The sequence below is a fragment of the Cottoperca gobio genome, chromosome 6 (assembly GCF_900634415.1).
Source record: "Cottoperca gobio chromosome 6, fCotGob3.1, whole genome shotgun sequence".
Classification (NCBI taxonomy): domain Eukaryota; kingdom Metazoa; phylum Chordata; class Actinopteri; order Perciformes; family Bovichtidae; genus Cottoperca; species Cottoperca gobio.
This window is the reverse complement of record NC_041360.1, coordinates 3907676-3921612: the sequence shown is the minus strand read 5'-3', so window position 1 is coordinate 3921612 and position 13937 is coordinate 3907676. Positions and strand designations below refer to the sequence as shown.

Sequence of the window (13937 nt, the reverse complement as noted above, 5' to 3'; positions counted from 1 at the left end):
TTGGTGTTAAAAAATGTATCTACATACAAAAATGAAAAAAGCGTTCATTATTCACAGTATAACACAGACAGGCACACTGACTGATGTCCTCACCAGCAGAATAGTGAAGTTCTCCAGCACACTGTTCATCATGTATTTCTCAGGCAGGTGTTTGAGCTTGTGGATGAAGTTGATCATGTATTCACACATGGGGGAGCGACTGATTCTGTAGATGAAGCGGCCATTTTCAAACCTTGCGTATTCCGTCTGAGAGAGAGAGAGACAAATCAGTTACTAAAGGGGAACTCCACCATTTCTTTTAGTACACATCAGGATCAGGTTACTAGTTGTGAGCGGATCCTATGAAAGCAGTTTATTTCTTGTGTTTAATTGAATTTAATTGAATAACTGTATTAAACCCATGACTTTCAACAAAGCCAGTTAAAAAGGGCAAATGTGAAAACTTCAAGTTTATTCCTTTAGTATTTGATTCCAGTGATGAGCAGCAGACATCATGTCTATGAAAATATTTGAATTTAATTTAATTTGAGAAACATTTGCGTTATATTGGTTGAAACATTCTTTACATCCCGACAGCAATCAATAAACCACAAGCTCTGGTATCTGTGGCTGTCCCAGGACTGTAACGTTTGTTAAATCCTTTCACATATCTGCCGTGAGCTCTAACAATAGCCGCGTTTGTTCTTTACGTTCATTCTGATTACTGTCAGTGTTGCCAACTTGGTGACTTCCTCGATAGATTTAGTGAAGTTTGGGGCTAATGCTTGGAAAAGAGTTTTTTGGTTGGATATTATGACATCTCTCTGGTACTCTTGCTGGCTTCTCTAATGTTGCCTACCTTAGCTTTAACCAGAGTGCACCACAATAATTTGAATCCATCCTTACCTCCACCTTCTCGACCACCTGCTTGCCGAAGGAGCAGACCTTGGTGGAGCAAGTGATGGTCATATTCTCCGAGCTCTCGTATTGGCTGGTGACACCGTAGAAGGCCGCTGGGTCGTCCTGCACATTAGAACTCAGGTCCGCCTGGCAACCACAGAGATAAAAAACATTACCACCTACACCATTAATGACAGTATACATGTCTCCAATCAAATCCATCTACAGAAGCATAAGAGCAAACTGTCTGCTCCTCTGCTGGAGCTCACACTGTCTGTAGCATCTGGACGAGACGTGCAGAAGTGCAAGTCTGTTTCTCATCACTTTCTATCTTATTGTTTGCTGCATGGTCATATTTGACAAAATGATATAGTTGTCATTGTCTAATTAAAATGAAACATAATATGCATTAACTTGTTTCAGCTTCTTTACTTTAACATTCACCCAAATAACAAAGAAACATTCCACTTAAACCAGCCGTCAGTGAGATTACATATACATATATGCGTATAGTCCCTTTATTTGTCCAGCTTTTGAGATGTCTGCCTCCACCCCAATACAAAGGAGGTGAATGGACATTTTTCATTGAAACCACTTAACTCTGGAGAAAATATTCCAATGAAAGCCTTTGAAAGAGAGGTCTGTGGATTGTGGGGAGGACCCTAAAATAGCCTGATTGTATCCAAACCTTTGGTAGCTTTGTTGATGCCTAATGTAACCTTTGCAAATATATACAATTAGTGAGTTACTAATCGACTTTCTTAAATGCTCTAAGATACAACAGGAGAGAAAAACTATATTCTTGTGTAACTTTGTGTCATTGAAGCTGCACCTGGATTACAGGAGACGTGGGGAAGGGGTTGTACTATTTGTAATGAGTCCTCGAAGGAGCACTGTGTGTCTCAGGGCGGAGAATGAACACACACTCCATATGCTAAGTCAACCACTTGTACATTCATTCATTCACTCACACACACACACACACACACACACACACACACACACACACACACACACACACACACACACACACACACACACACACAACTGTGCTCTATTAAAGCAGCAGATTATCTGAAACATGCTCCATTGTGGTAGATCAGAGAGCTTTTTAATTAGATTCAGAGAGAACGCTCTCTACATGAAACACACACTCTCTGTCTCTCCCACTCTAGAGATGCGAGAGATAGCGAAAAGATTTTAGATCCACCCTAGAGAGAGGAGAGAGAGACGAGAGCGGAGAGATAGAACGTAAGATAAGAAAAAAGATAGAGCGAGAAAAATCTCTATAGGGAGAGAGAGATAAAACGCTAGAGAAAAAGCAGAAAAAAACAAGATATAGAGATATAGATTAACAAAGAAAACGAAGAACAAGCGCATTGATACGCTTCTACTATATCTAAAAATATAGGCCACATCGCGCTCTCCCCCACCATATATCCAACCCCTCGATCTATCTCTCTCTCACTCTTCCCACACTCTCTACTCTCACTCTACCCCCCCCCCCTCTCTCTCTCTCTCTCTCTCCCTCTCTCTCCCCCCCTCTCTCTCCCTCTCTTTGTTTGTTGTCATGCTACAAGCACATCTCATCTCTCCTACATTCATTGTACACATTGGACCCACTTCACTGGCCTGCAGGCTTCTGTCCTCCCCTGCATGATTCTACTGTCGACAACCTCACAGCTACATTCACCCTGTCCAGCGCTCTGATAGTTAACCCTTTGTTAAACCCCGCCCCCAACAGCGGTTGACCAATAATAGCTTAGCAACCGTAACTAGGCACAGCAAGGCCTGTCAAGCTTTGGATTTCTCCACATGCTGAAGCGGTATGCATGGGGCTTTAATAAAGGTGATACCCTTCAAACAGTTGGTGGTGTCTGTTTTAGAAGGTGGTGTTGTTGTTTTATAGGCTTTCCAATACCAAAAGAACAAGAGCAAAGGTGTAAGTAAAGGATTAAACAATGCATTTGACTGCTGTAATGTGAGTGGCAATTGTTAGCATGCCCTAAAATACAAACAATAAAGCATTCTCTTGCATAATTGGTCTTGCATGTATGCCAACTTAGCAGCCAAACAGTGTAGTACGAGACTGATCTTACAATTCTTTCTAATCATACTTATAAAGCTCGGACGAACTAGTTAATACAATAACTGTTTTTGCCTGGGACATGCAGCCAGTGATGCTGTTGTCAACCAACTCATGGAGCCAACGTTAGCTTAACTAGCTAGTTAGCTACTGCTAATAAAATCTGCTAGTGACAGCTGTCATTTCTTTTTTTTAAAGTGTTTCAAAGATCATTCTGTTATACAACAAAGACCTTTCATTACATTACTCATATTATTTTGTTAATACATAAAATAAAAAGTACCTGCAAAATAAAACACAAACAAACAACAAAATAAATACTAATAATAATAATAATAAAAACAAACAAACCAGCTGAAAAGAGAAAATACAAGGGACACAAGGGAAATAAACAGTTAGGGGATGTTGGGAACAGATTTGAATAAGGATGCCTTAACTGCACGCAAAAACAAAAACATCACATTAATTGATATAGTTTACATGACATCTCATTGTGTCCATTAAATACATATCCTTCGCAATTACAATAAAGTCTTGTATAGAAGTGGTTCAGACTGTAGCCATTCTTTTGTTATAATTTTCTCACTTGCAGCTGCAAGTGAGAAAATAAATAAATAATATAATAAATATAAATAATTTGGAACAAATATTTATGTCAAACTAAAGTCATGTTTGCAGGTAGTAGTCCTAAGTAAAGTACATACAACCTAAACGGAATCTTAGTATCCAGTACACTCATTATGACCTAATGTATCTCCTGCCAAAAGAAAGAACAACATTGCAGTTCCAAAAGATATAGAAATGATTCATTCACAAAACCACGTTGTCTCCAGCAAAGAAATATGATGTCACAGACTAGTTGTTAGATAACTGTGAAGTTTGAGTGGTAAATATGTGCACAAACTGACAGGCGTAGAAAAAAAGTAACTTTGGAGACTTAAGTCCCAGAACCATTTGAAAGATCAGAATAAAAACTGTCTTGTCACATGTCAACCACTTGAGACCCAGTCTGAAATCAGTCTGAGACTCTGTTGAGACGATGCGATTAGTTTGAGTTGTCAGCATTACTGTGATGGAATATAAATGACTGAATGTATGATGCGTTCTGTTGCTGGTATTTTTGAAAGTCCTTTGGTATACTGCAGCTCTGATAAAGAACTGTTAAGTGAGATACATACGCACCCACAAACACAAACAAACACAAACAAACACACACACACACACACACACACACACACACACACACACACACACACACAAGCACACACACACACACACATACACACACACACACACACACACACACACACACACAGGTGGAGACAGAGAAACCTGTGAGTCAGGAGGTGAGCAGGTGTTCAAACAAAGCGACTGTGCTTTCATCAACCCACCACCTCCATATCCCAGGTGGAAAGACAGAACAAACACACACACACACACACACACACACACACACACACACACACACACACACACACACACACACACACACACACACACACACACACACACACACACACACACAGTAAGTACAGACAAAGACATGGCTCTGGGTGGAAAAATACAGGCACAAAGTGGGGTACATGCTAACCCTGCACAATGATGACAAAAACAAAATTGAAATAAAAAGTGGCCAATGTATGCAGGTTGGTTGAAAAATAGGAAATATAAGAAAACAAACTCTCACGTTAACAGGAAGGTGGTAAGTGTTTGTCTGCCTACCCAGAACTTGATCAGGTAGAAAGCGTTTTGCGGGCCCTTGCCGAACAGCTCCTTGAGGCCGCCCTTCTTCTCGGGGAACTTGTCGTAGATCTGCCTGATGTCCACACACTCCAGCAGGGGGTCGCTGTAACTCGGGTTGCTCTGGCTGATGTTCACAAATAGGTGCTTGTTGTACTGAGGGGGAGGGGAAACCTTTGAGTTAGCTAAGGATGGAGGCAGAGAAAGTATAAACTGATTTATACAAATCCATCATCATTTAAATCATCTTAAACAGATGTGTCGTTGCTCTTTTGGATAAGAATCCAACAGGTTAAGAAACATAACTAGCCAGAAGACCACAAAGGTTGTAGAGACATCACTGTGTTCCCACATCTCAGAAATGAAAGGTGTTGATGGACTTTTGACCACTAGCGACACTATGATCAATGTTTGTATAAGTCAGCCCCTGTTTTGTTTGTATCTCGTGCTCTACTAGCAAATTTACACTCACGAGCTTGTTGGTAGGCTAAAGACTTTCCTTTTTGATAAAGCTTATAGTTAGGGCTGGCTCAGGTTTGCCCTGGATCAGCCCCTAGTTATGCTGCTATAGGCTTAGACTGCCGGGGGACACCTCCCTGCTCTCTTCCTTCTCTCCCTCTCTCTTCTTCTCCCTCTCTTCTTCTCCCTCTATCTGTATGCATTTATGTAAATGTATGTTACTAACTCACCATCCGGGGTATCATCCCCGGAGTGTCTGTCTCTCATGTGGCAGGTTGCCACTGATAAAGTTTACGTCAGGATCATGAATCGTGACAGCGCCTGCTGACCTGGTCCTGCTGGACACCGGGAAGCCTTATTGACATTTTCCTGGATTCATCCAAACTTTCTATTTCTTTTTTTTTTCCAACACAACATAATTTCTGTCAAATGTTGTATTTGTACTATGTTGTTTATCCTGTACACACGACATCTATTGCACGTCTGTCCGTCCTGGGAGAGGGATCCCTCCTCAGTTGCTCTCCCTGAGGTTTCTTCCATTTTTTAACCTTTAATTTTGGGGTTTCTTTTAGGAAGTTTTTCCTTGTGCGATGCGAGGGTCTAAGGACAGAGGATGTTGTAACCTGTACAGTCTGTAAAGCACACTGAGACAAATGTATAATTTGTGATATTGGGCTATACAAATAAATTTGATTTGATTTGATTTGATTTGGTAAATTGACACAGATTCATGCCTATAGCTTCACGCTACTTCTTTATTTACTCCGCCAAGGGGATTATGCTTTCTGCTCGGTTTGTCTGTGTGTCAACAGGATTACCAGAAACTGTTGGCCTGATTCTCATGTAACTTGGTGGAAGGGTGAAGTATGGACCAAGGAAGAACCCAATATAATTAGGAGCGGATCTGAATCACGGGGCTTATACACAAATGATGTTATGTTTTAATTTTTGATAACATTGTAAGATAGGACATTTGTGCTGCATCCATGTGGTATAGGATTAATACATTAATAATAAACTAAATAGCCAGTTGTTGTTTAAACGCTGTAGTGTTATTTAAATGCTCTGAGCAATAAAAAACATTTTAAACAATCTTATTTGTAGCGTCCATCTTGTTTCCATATTATGACTTAAAGCTCTTGAACATAACAAAGTCGGAAGAACGACTTCCCAACCCTGGAAATGGGACCATCCGAGGAGCACGTGAATGCACCATTGGCCTTGTCAGAGGTCTTTGTCTCTGTCATCTTTGTCTTTGCCTACCATAAATGCTAAATGATACATTTTTATTGCAATGCAGCCCCTTTTATTTACAGTAATGTAAATTATGCATGTCTATGTCTATTTTTAAAGTCAACATTGAACAGTTCGAGGTTTTTAACTGTCCAAACAGTTGCAACAAGATGAATGCCAGCTGTCTGTGAGCCCAAGGTAGAAAAATGACAGCGAGTCCACAGTGTGACAGGATGACAGATAGACTGAGCAGACACAGAGATAGAGCTTTACAAAGGTTATTCATACTAGGATACACACAAAAGGCTTTAACGCTGTTCTCTGCTGCGGGGTTATCTGTCATCTCTGTTTATGGGACAATAGGGAGTGCTTATTGTAGACTAGTGCTCTGTGTGTGTGTGTGTGTGTGTGTGTGTGTGTGTGTGTGTGTGTGTGTGTGTGTGTGTGTGTGTGTGTGTGTGTGTGTGTGCATTGTACTCACTGCCTCCTGGTCCCTCTGTGTCTCCAGGAAAGATGAAAACTCTACCAGTCGTAGTTTGGTGGTGCCGATGGAGCGACCATGCCACGCTGGCTCTCTGTGTGTTTGGGCTGAAGTGGGAGGCTCGTAGCCTAGACAACACACACACACACACACACACACACTTTGTTAAAACTCATGCTATTAACAGGGATAGCAAACATTACTCTTTGCTACAAATGTGTAATATGTTTGCCATTGCAGGTGTCTCACAGACAAAACCTGACTGCAGCACTGAAAAAGGTAATGTGACGAAATTTACAAGGCCTATCGATTTTTGAACTGACAGCTGCCATCAGCCACTTTGAGTAAAATGTATAACCCCGGGACCTTGATGAGTTGTTCAAATGTAATTGTGAAATATCAACAATACAGCCGCGTCAAGTTCTAAGTTGCTTTCTTAAATTACTGAAAAGTAGCTTTTGTTGAACCACACTGTGGTTAGTCACATGGCCGGATTAGCCGACTTGTGAGCCCTTTGGCAAAAATGTGCTGTAAAAAAGCCTTCGATGAAACCCAATCTAACTAAAAATGTAATTCTCCTCACTTTCTGTCTGAGAAAATATAAACTGAATGGATACTAAAGCTGTTCTGCATATTTTTGCATTTTTTTTAAAGGGGATAAAGCTGAGGGCTTTAAGTTTGTGGGCAGCGGTTGACTGACTGGCGTTGCTAAGACACAAACTGTCAACACCTGAGGTGCAGTATTGACTGTAAAACTGTGCATCTTTTGAACATTCATACGAGATGTTTTATATTTTCCGACCCAGCATACTGTTGTTAGTGGAAGTTAGAAAGTTGGGCTAACAATCTTCTAACTAGGAATGTGAAAGCTAGCTAGCCGAGCCTGTGAACACATTCCCACTGGAATCAGCTAACTAGTTTAAACTAGCTTGTTAACATTAGACTGTTTCCCACGACACGTTACTTTTTGTTCATCTTATGTCAACACCTTCTGAGTCATCAGCAGCACACTCAGTGCTGCGTTTGTCCCAAATCATAGAGAGTAGGGGGCTAGCCTCTCTCAAGGGTCCAGTTGTAGTGGGCCTAATGGCAAATGGACACACAGGTTCTCAGCACTCCTGTGACTCCGTACATTATTCCATAATGTTGTAGAGTGATACATACGTATAGTGATACATCACATATGGGACTAAGCAACATCTATCCTAGTGCTGGTTGTCTGTGTATGATGGAAATGAAGTGAAATTATAAGCAATTTTCTATAAATTAAAGTACCAACATTCACACTATGTAGGGACGCTATAACAAGTTGTTTGTTTGGTAAACCAAGGATATATATGCTCATTTCTTAGCGAACATGTATGTTAATTTAAAATTACAAACTCGAAGATCTCTGTTTCTTACTCTTTGGCTGCACCTATGGTATAAGTGGCAATTGCAGGCGGGTCTTTGGATCTTACTTGCCAGAAAAGCAAGATTGATACCTTTTCTATGTGGACCTCTTTGCAAGACAAACCTCAGGGTGCACTGGAGACCCAGGTGCCCAGACAGAGTCAAGAACCACCCTGTAGAGAGCCAGTGGCCTAAATGGCAGGACAGAGGACCACCTGTTTGCTTTACAGAAAGGAGATAATTGTACCGTGTTGTCTCTCACCTGAGATTGTGGTGGTCCCTGCCGTCTGCACAGAGTAGGCTTGCTGAGAGAACGGCTTGATACTGAGAGAAACAGAGAAACAGGCAGACGGGAGACTTTTTAGAGAATCTTTAATAAACAGTAGCAGGAGCACAGAGGTCAAGAGTGTCTCTGAGTTCAGTAAAAGCTATAGCAGCCCCATCTACTACCATTATCATCATCATCATCATCATCACCACATGGTCATGTAATAGCAGTTGGCAATGAAATGAAAGGAGTTTGAAGTTTTAGCACAATGATCCCCACTAGTCACTAGCCATGTGAACAGACAGTAATGTAAGATATGGAAACAGCAGGATAGTGGGTTTTAGAATCCAAGTTCACCAACATTGTGTAATTATGTATATGGTTTTCATATTGTCAACAAAATCAGTATTTGACAGCTGAGGAAAGGCAGATTCCAGACATCAATCAATGGGTGCATGTACAGAAACAGCCTTGTGGTGTATATTTGATTAAGTTTATGAATGAGTGACTTGAGGAGGATAATTGTGATATTTCTATCTACTACAAGCAAGACGATCCTTATCAATGCTTTAAAACAATAATTCAGTTAGATACCAGGTGAGTGTGACTTACTCTTCTGTGGTGGAGCTCGACTGTCCTCCAGGAATCATCCCCTGCCACAGCTGAAAACAAATACACACATTACTACACTGTACTGAGGGAGCAAACCATGAATGCTACACAATGTGTGTGTGTTGTTATGTTTGTACCAGGACTTCATACTGAGCATGTGTGGCCTTCCAGTTTGCACAAACAATTGCTTTACTATTATTCATGTCCATAAATACAGTGTGTGTGTGTGTGTGTGTGTGTGTGTGTGTGTGTGTGTGTGTGTGTGTGTGTGTGTGTGTGTGTGTGTGTGTGTGTGTGTGTGTTACCTGTGCGTTGCTGGGGAAGCTGGCCCGTACTATTCCAGGCAGGAGCTTGCTGTGTATGGCGGTGGCTGAGACGATCTGAGCTGAGGACATGGAGGAGATGCTCTGCAGAGCCTTCTCCTTGGCATTCTGGTCCTGAACGGCAAGAGACATTATCACCTTCATCATCATCGTCATCATCATTCATCATTCATCAAATTGAACACACTTTACATTCTGTCCCTACACAATCGAGACCTTTAGTGAAAGCAAACATCAGGCCACCCCACCAAAAATGAAGAAGAACAATTAAAGTTAGCCTGATTAATTACATTTAAAAAAAAACAAAGGCCTGAGGGGAAAAATCATAATAGTCATTATCTGACTGGTTGTGATCAGAGTGGCGCCTCCTGCTACTTTCTGATTAAACACATTTCCACACAGCAATTTGAGTAAACTGCCCAATATGGAGCGGCTCATATGCCAAACAGCACAACACTGTAAAAAGTAGCACAGGCACTTGAACAGAACACAGATATTTGAAACTTTGTCCATTTTAATAGAACTTAAGAGCTAAAACTTCCTTTACTTGCTTTGATTTAAAAAGTTGGAGGATATTTCAGGAAACATTGTACAGGGCTTTTGTGGAATTAAACAGGAAATAAACTATTTTTTAATGCTGTTTCAATGCTTTTGACGACAATGGGTGGTCCCCGGGCAGAGCAGGGTAATGTCCTGTCATCTGTCTGTCATCATCTAGTGTTTAGCCTTTCAGACACCAAGAGGCTCCTGCTGGGAGTTTGACCTTGATTTTCTTTTCTAATCATCAGCTAAATCCAACACTGATAAGTGTGCGACCATGTATATAAATCCCATGTTTTGCCTTAAACATAAGATAAGGCAGAGGATTTAGGCAATATACCTTTCTCTATGCGTGTGTAGTTTGGGTGTGGTGGTCTGGCTTGTGGCCCAAGAGGAAGTCATATCAACAACAGTGGTGAGCGGTGAGCACAAAGCGTGCAGCAGACTGGTCGGGGCTACTGCCTCAGGGCAAAATGCTCCATACAGAAGATTTACAGTTAGACTTAATGTGTGTGCTCATTTGTAACATCTGAACTCAAAGCAACATGAACCTCAGAGCAGAAAACAGCTGAATGAAATAGAATTAGAGGCGCTGCAATAGCTGGAGAATCACTAATTGGCAGCTTCACTCAAGTTAATTGGCACTGAGAGAAATCTCTCCTCCTAGGGGAGGTAATAACATTATATGAGGTTCTGAGATGGGAATCATGCTGGATTTTCATATTAAATACCAGGAACCATATGGGTTTGATAACATCTTTGACCTGAACTCATTTCTTTTAAACGACCAACCCATGTGTTTTAGTTTTAATGGGAAATCCAACAGCAGGGAAAGCTCTTACATCAGGTTCAAACAACCAGAGAGACATACAGCATGTGTGATCATATATGGTGCTAAGACATTTCCTTATTAATCAGAATTCTTTTGTACATTTATTTTATTAATTAATTTAGTAAAAGATAAGGTCGGTGTTAGTCTATATTTTCCTTATTGCCTTAGACTTTCAGCTTCCCTACTGCCCGAGCACACTTGCTCTTACTGAACATACTTACTGAAGGTGTTTTGAGATGCGGATGAATACATATTTGGTGCTCTAGTGAGTATTTAGGGCGGCAGGGCGGTGTTTGTGGGATTGAGTCTAAACAAACTACAGAGTGTGTGTTCATGGTAATGAAGGTACATGTCACTCAGTGCAACAGTGTGGCTCATTTATATCTTATTGATAGCTTTTGGACAACAATGGAGCTCTATGACACAGAGGAATAAGATATATCAGGCTGTGATTCACACACAATACTTGTTGCTCGGATTAATTGATCATTGGTTTTGGTCTTTTCATTGCATATGCTGACAGTATGAAACATATTAAATTGCCAAACTTATCTTTTAACCTAAAATGCCAAATATGTCCTCTTTATATATATATATATATATATATATATATATATATATATATATATATATATATATTATATATACATTTTATTCTGCTACATTGCACTCTTGCCAATGTAGCCATTTCCTATTTTTCATAACAGAATGTGTTTTCAAATATAATTTCAAAGAAAACAGCACACACCATATCATCAATAACACGTAGTATGTTAGATCTATATTGATTCAAATAACCTTTACTATCAATTTTAATCAACCATCTGTCATGTATTTTATGAACACACACATCAATTCAGTCCTCACTTTGTTTCCATTTGGACCTCTGAATGCTCTTCTCTGGAAAAACAAGCGCTTCGTTGTTTCTTTACACAAAATGAATTACAACCAACAGTGAGGAAGAAAAAGACAGAGTGAGAGAGTGAAGAGGAGACACGGAGGGTAAGAGACTAATAGACTGAAAGGAGGGTGGAGAGAGTGTAAGAAAGGGGAGGGGAAAGGAGAGGAGCAAATGAATGAATGTATGGATATAGGAGAATGACAGGAAGAGGAGGAGGAGACAACCTCGACAGGCCTAATTAGACACCTAGGATACAGGCGTCACTGTGACAGCCATCCATCCAGCCACAATGAAAAGTTAACAAGCAGGGGACCCACACTAAATTCAGATTGCTTTTATGCATTATGTGGTGTAGTAGAGATAGCAAGAAGAGTCCTATTGCCCCTGTAGGCTTCAGGACAGCTCAAATATATTAAATCATTAGTGAAAGTCTGTTATAGTGGTCATCAGTGCTAATCCTCACTCATCAGTTGCATTTATTAGAGGTTTTATTCTTTTTTATTATATATATTTATATTTTTTTAATTATTATTATTTATTATTTATTGTTTATTATGTATTATTATTTATTCTTATTCTTATTCTTATTCTTATTCTTATTCTTATTCTTATTCTTATTCTTATTATTATTATTATTATGTATTATTAGTGGAAATAAAAACACATCCCGTCATGTGCATCAGAGGATTTTCAAAATAAATAACCACCAAACCCTGAGTGTAAATATGACAGATTATTTCCCCCCTTACCTTTAGTTGGATTGAAACTCCCTGGATTTTCTTCTGGCTAAAACCTGGATGTGACTGGAGACCTGGAGAGGAGAGGAGAGGAGAGGAGAGGAGAGGAGAGAGAGAGATAGAGAGAGAGAGAGAGAGAGAGAGAGAGAGAGAGAGAGAGAGAGAGAGAGAGAGAGAGAGAGAGAGAGGAGAGAGAGGAGGGGAAGGCGAGTCAAATCGTTTAATATTAGTCTCTTCTGTCTCGTTCTCGATCTTCTCTTCTACTCTTCTCCTTCGCTTTTTCCCCTTTCTCTTTCTTTTCTCTTCTCTTCGGATCTCTTCGAAAATCATCTCTCTTCTAGTTCTTTTAGTTTCTCTTTCCCCTGATCTCTTCTTGGTTCTTCCTTCGCTTCTCTTCTCTTCTCTTCTCTTGCTTTCGGTTCTACTGCTTCTGACTTCGCTCTTCTCGTCTTCTCTTCCTTCTTTCTCTTCTCCCCTCTCCCCTCTTCGCTCTCTCTCTCGCCTCTCTTCTCTCTTCTTTCTTTTCTCCCTCGTCTCGCTCTCTCTCGCTTCTCGCTCTCTCTCTCTCTCTCTCTCTTCTCTTCGATTCTCTCCTCTTCTCTTCGCTCTCTCTTCTCTTCTCTTCTTCTCGAGCTCGCTTCGTGCTTCTTTTCCCTCTCTTGCTCTTTCTCTCGCTTCTCGCTCTCTCTTCGCTCTCTCTCTTCTCTCTCCGCTCTCTCGCTCTGTCTCTCGCTCCTCTCTCTCTCTTCTCTCTTTCTTCTCTCTTCTTTTCTCCCTCTTCTCCTCCTCCTCCTTCGCTTCTCTTCTCGCTTCTCGCTCTCTCTCTCTCTCTCTCTCTTCTCTCTCTCTCTCGCTGCCCTCTCTCTCTTTGCTTCTCTTTCTTTTTCCCTTGTTTTTTTTTTTCTGGTTAGAAAAGAGAGGAGGAAGGACCAAACAGTGAGTTGCCATGGTTATGAAAGGACTGTTGCCACACTGGAAAGGTACACACACACACACACACACACACACACACACACACACACACACACACACACACACACACTATACTCCCCTGACAACAGTGAATAGACCCATCTATGCACATCTTTTGAGAGAGCAAAAAGACACCTGGGAACACAGGCCAAGAACTAAGATACTAAGATTACACTACATGCAGATGGTGCCCCTTTATGTCTGTCAAGTAATCTAAACAAATGTATTTCAAAGGGTAAAATGTACTCTTTAAATGAAACATACTGTTGGAAAGCACAAAAGCCCCTCTTTATGTTTCTAAATGACTTCTGCTGTATATCAGTTACACATGACCTCACCAACCTGCATGGGTGGGAAATCAGAATGAACTTTTGAAATTCACACCAAAGAAATAAATGAAAACACAATTTCATACATGGTCGCTGTTGGGCTAAGGCTCCAACATTAGTGTCAGTCAGTAAAAGTGTGGATAGCAATATTGT

At 40.6% G+C, this 13937-nt stretch overlaps 1 protein-coding gene across 1 annotated transcript in view; it reads right to left on the bottom strand.

Moving 5' to 3' along the window:
* The window catches only part of LOC115009320 (transcriptional enhancer factor TEF-1-like), a 39874-nt gene that overhangs the window by 3952 nt on the left and 21985 nt on the right, over positions 1-13937 (bottom strand). Inside the window, exons 4-11 of the mRNA XM_029433245.1 lie at positions 12504-12557; positions 9456-9587; positions 9151-9200; positions 8533-8594; positions 6879-7006; positions 4688-4861; positions 886-1026; positions 94-246 (exon numbers count right to left, since the gene is read on the bottom strand). Of these exons, the coding sequence (XP_029289105.1) occupies positions 94-246; positions 886-1026; positions 4688-4861; positions 6879-7006; positions 8533-8594; positions 9151-9200; positions 9456-9587; positions 12504-12557 (894 nt within the window). The remainder of the gene's footprint in view (positions 1-93; positions 247-885; positions 1027-4687; positions 4862-6878; positions 7007-8532; positions 8595-9150; positions 9201-9455; positions 9588-12503; positions 12558-13937) is intronic.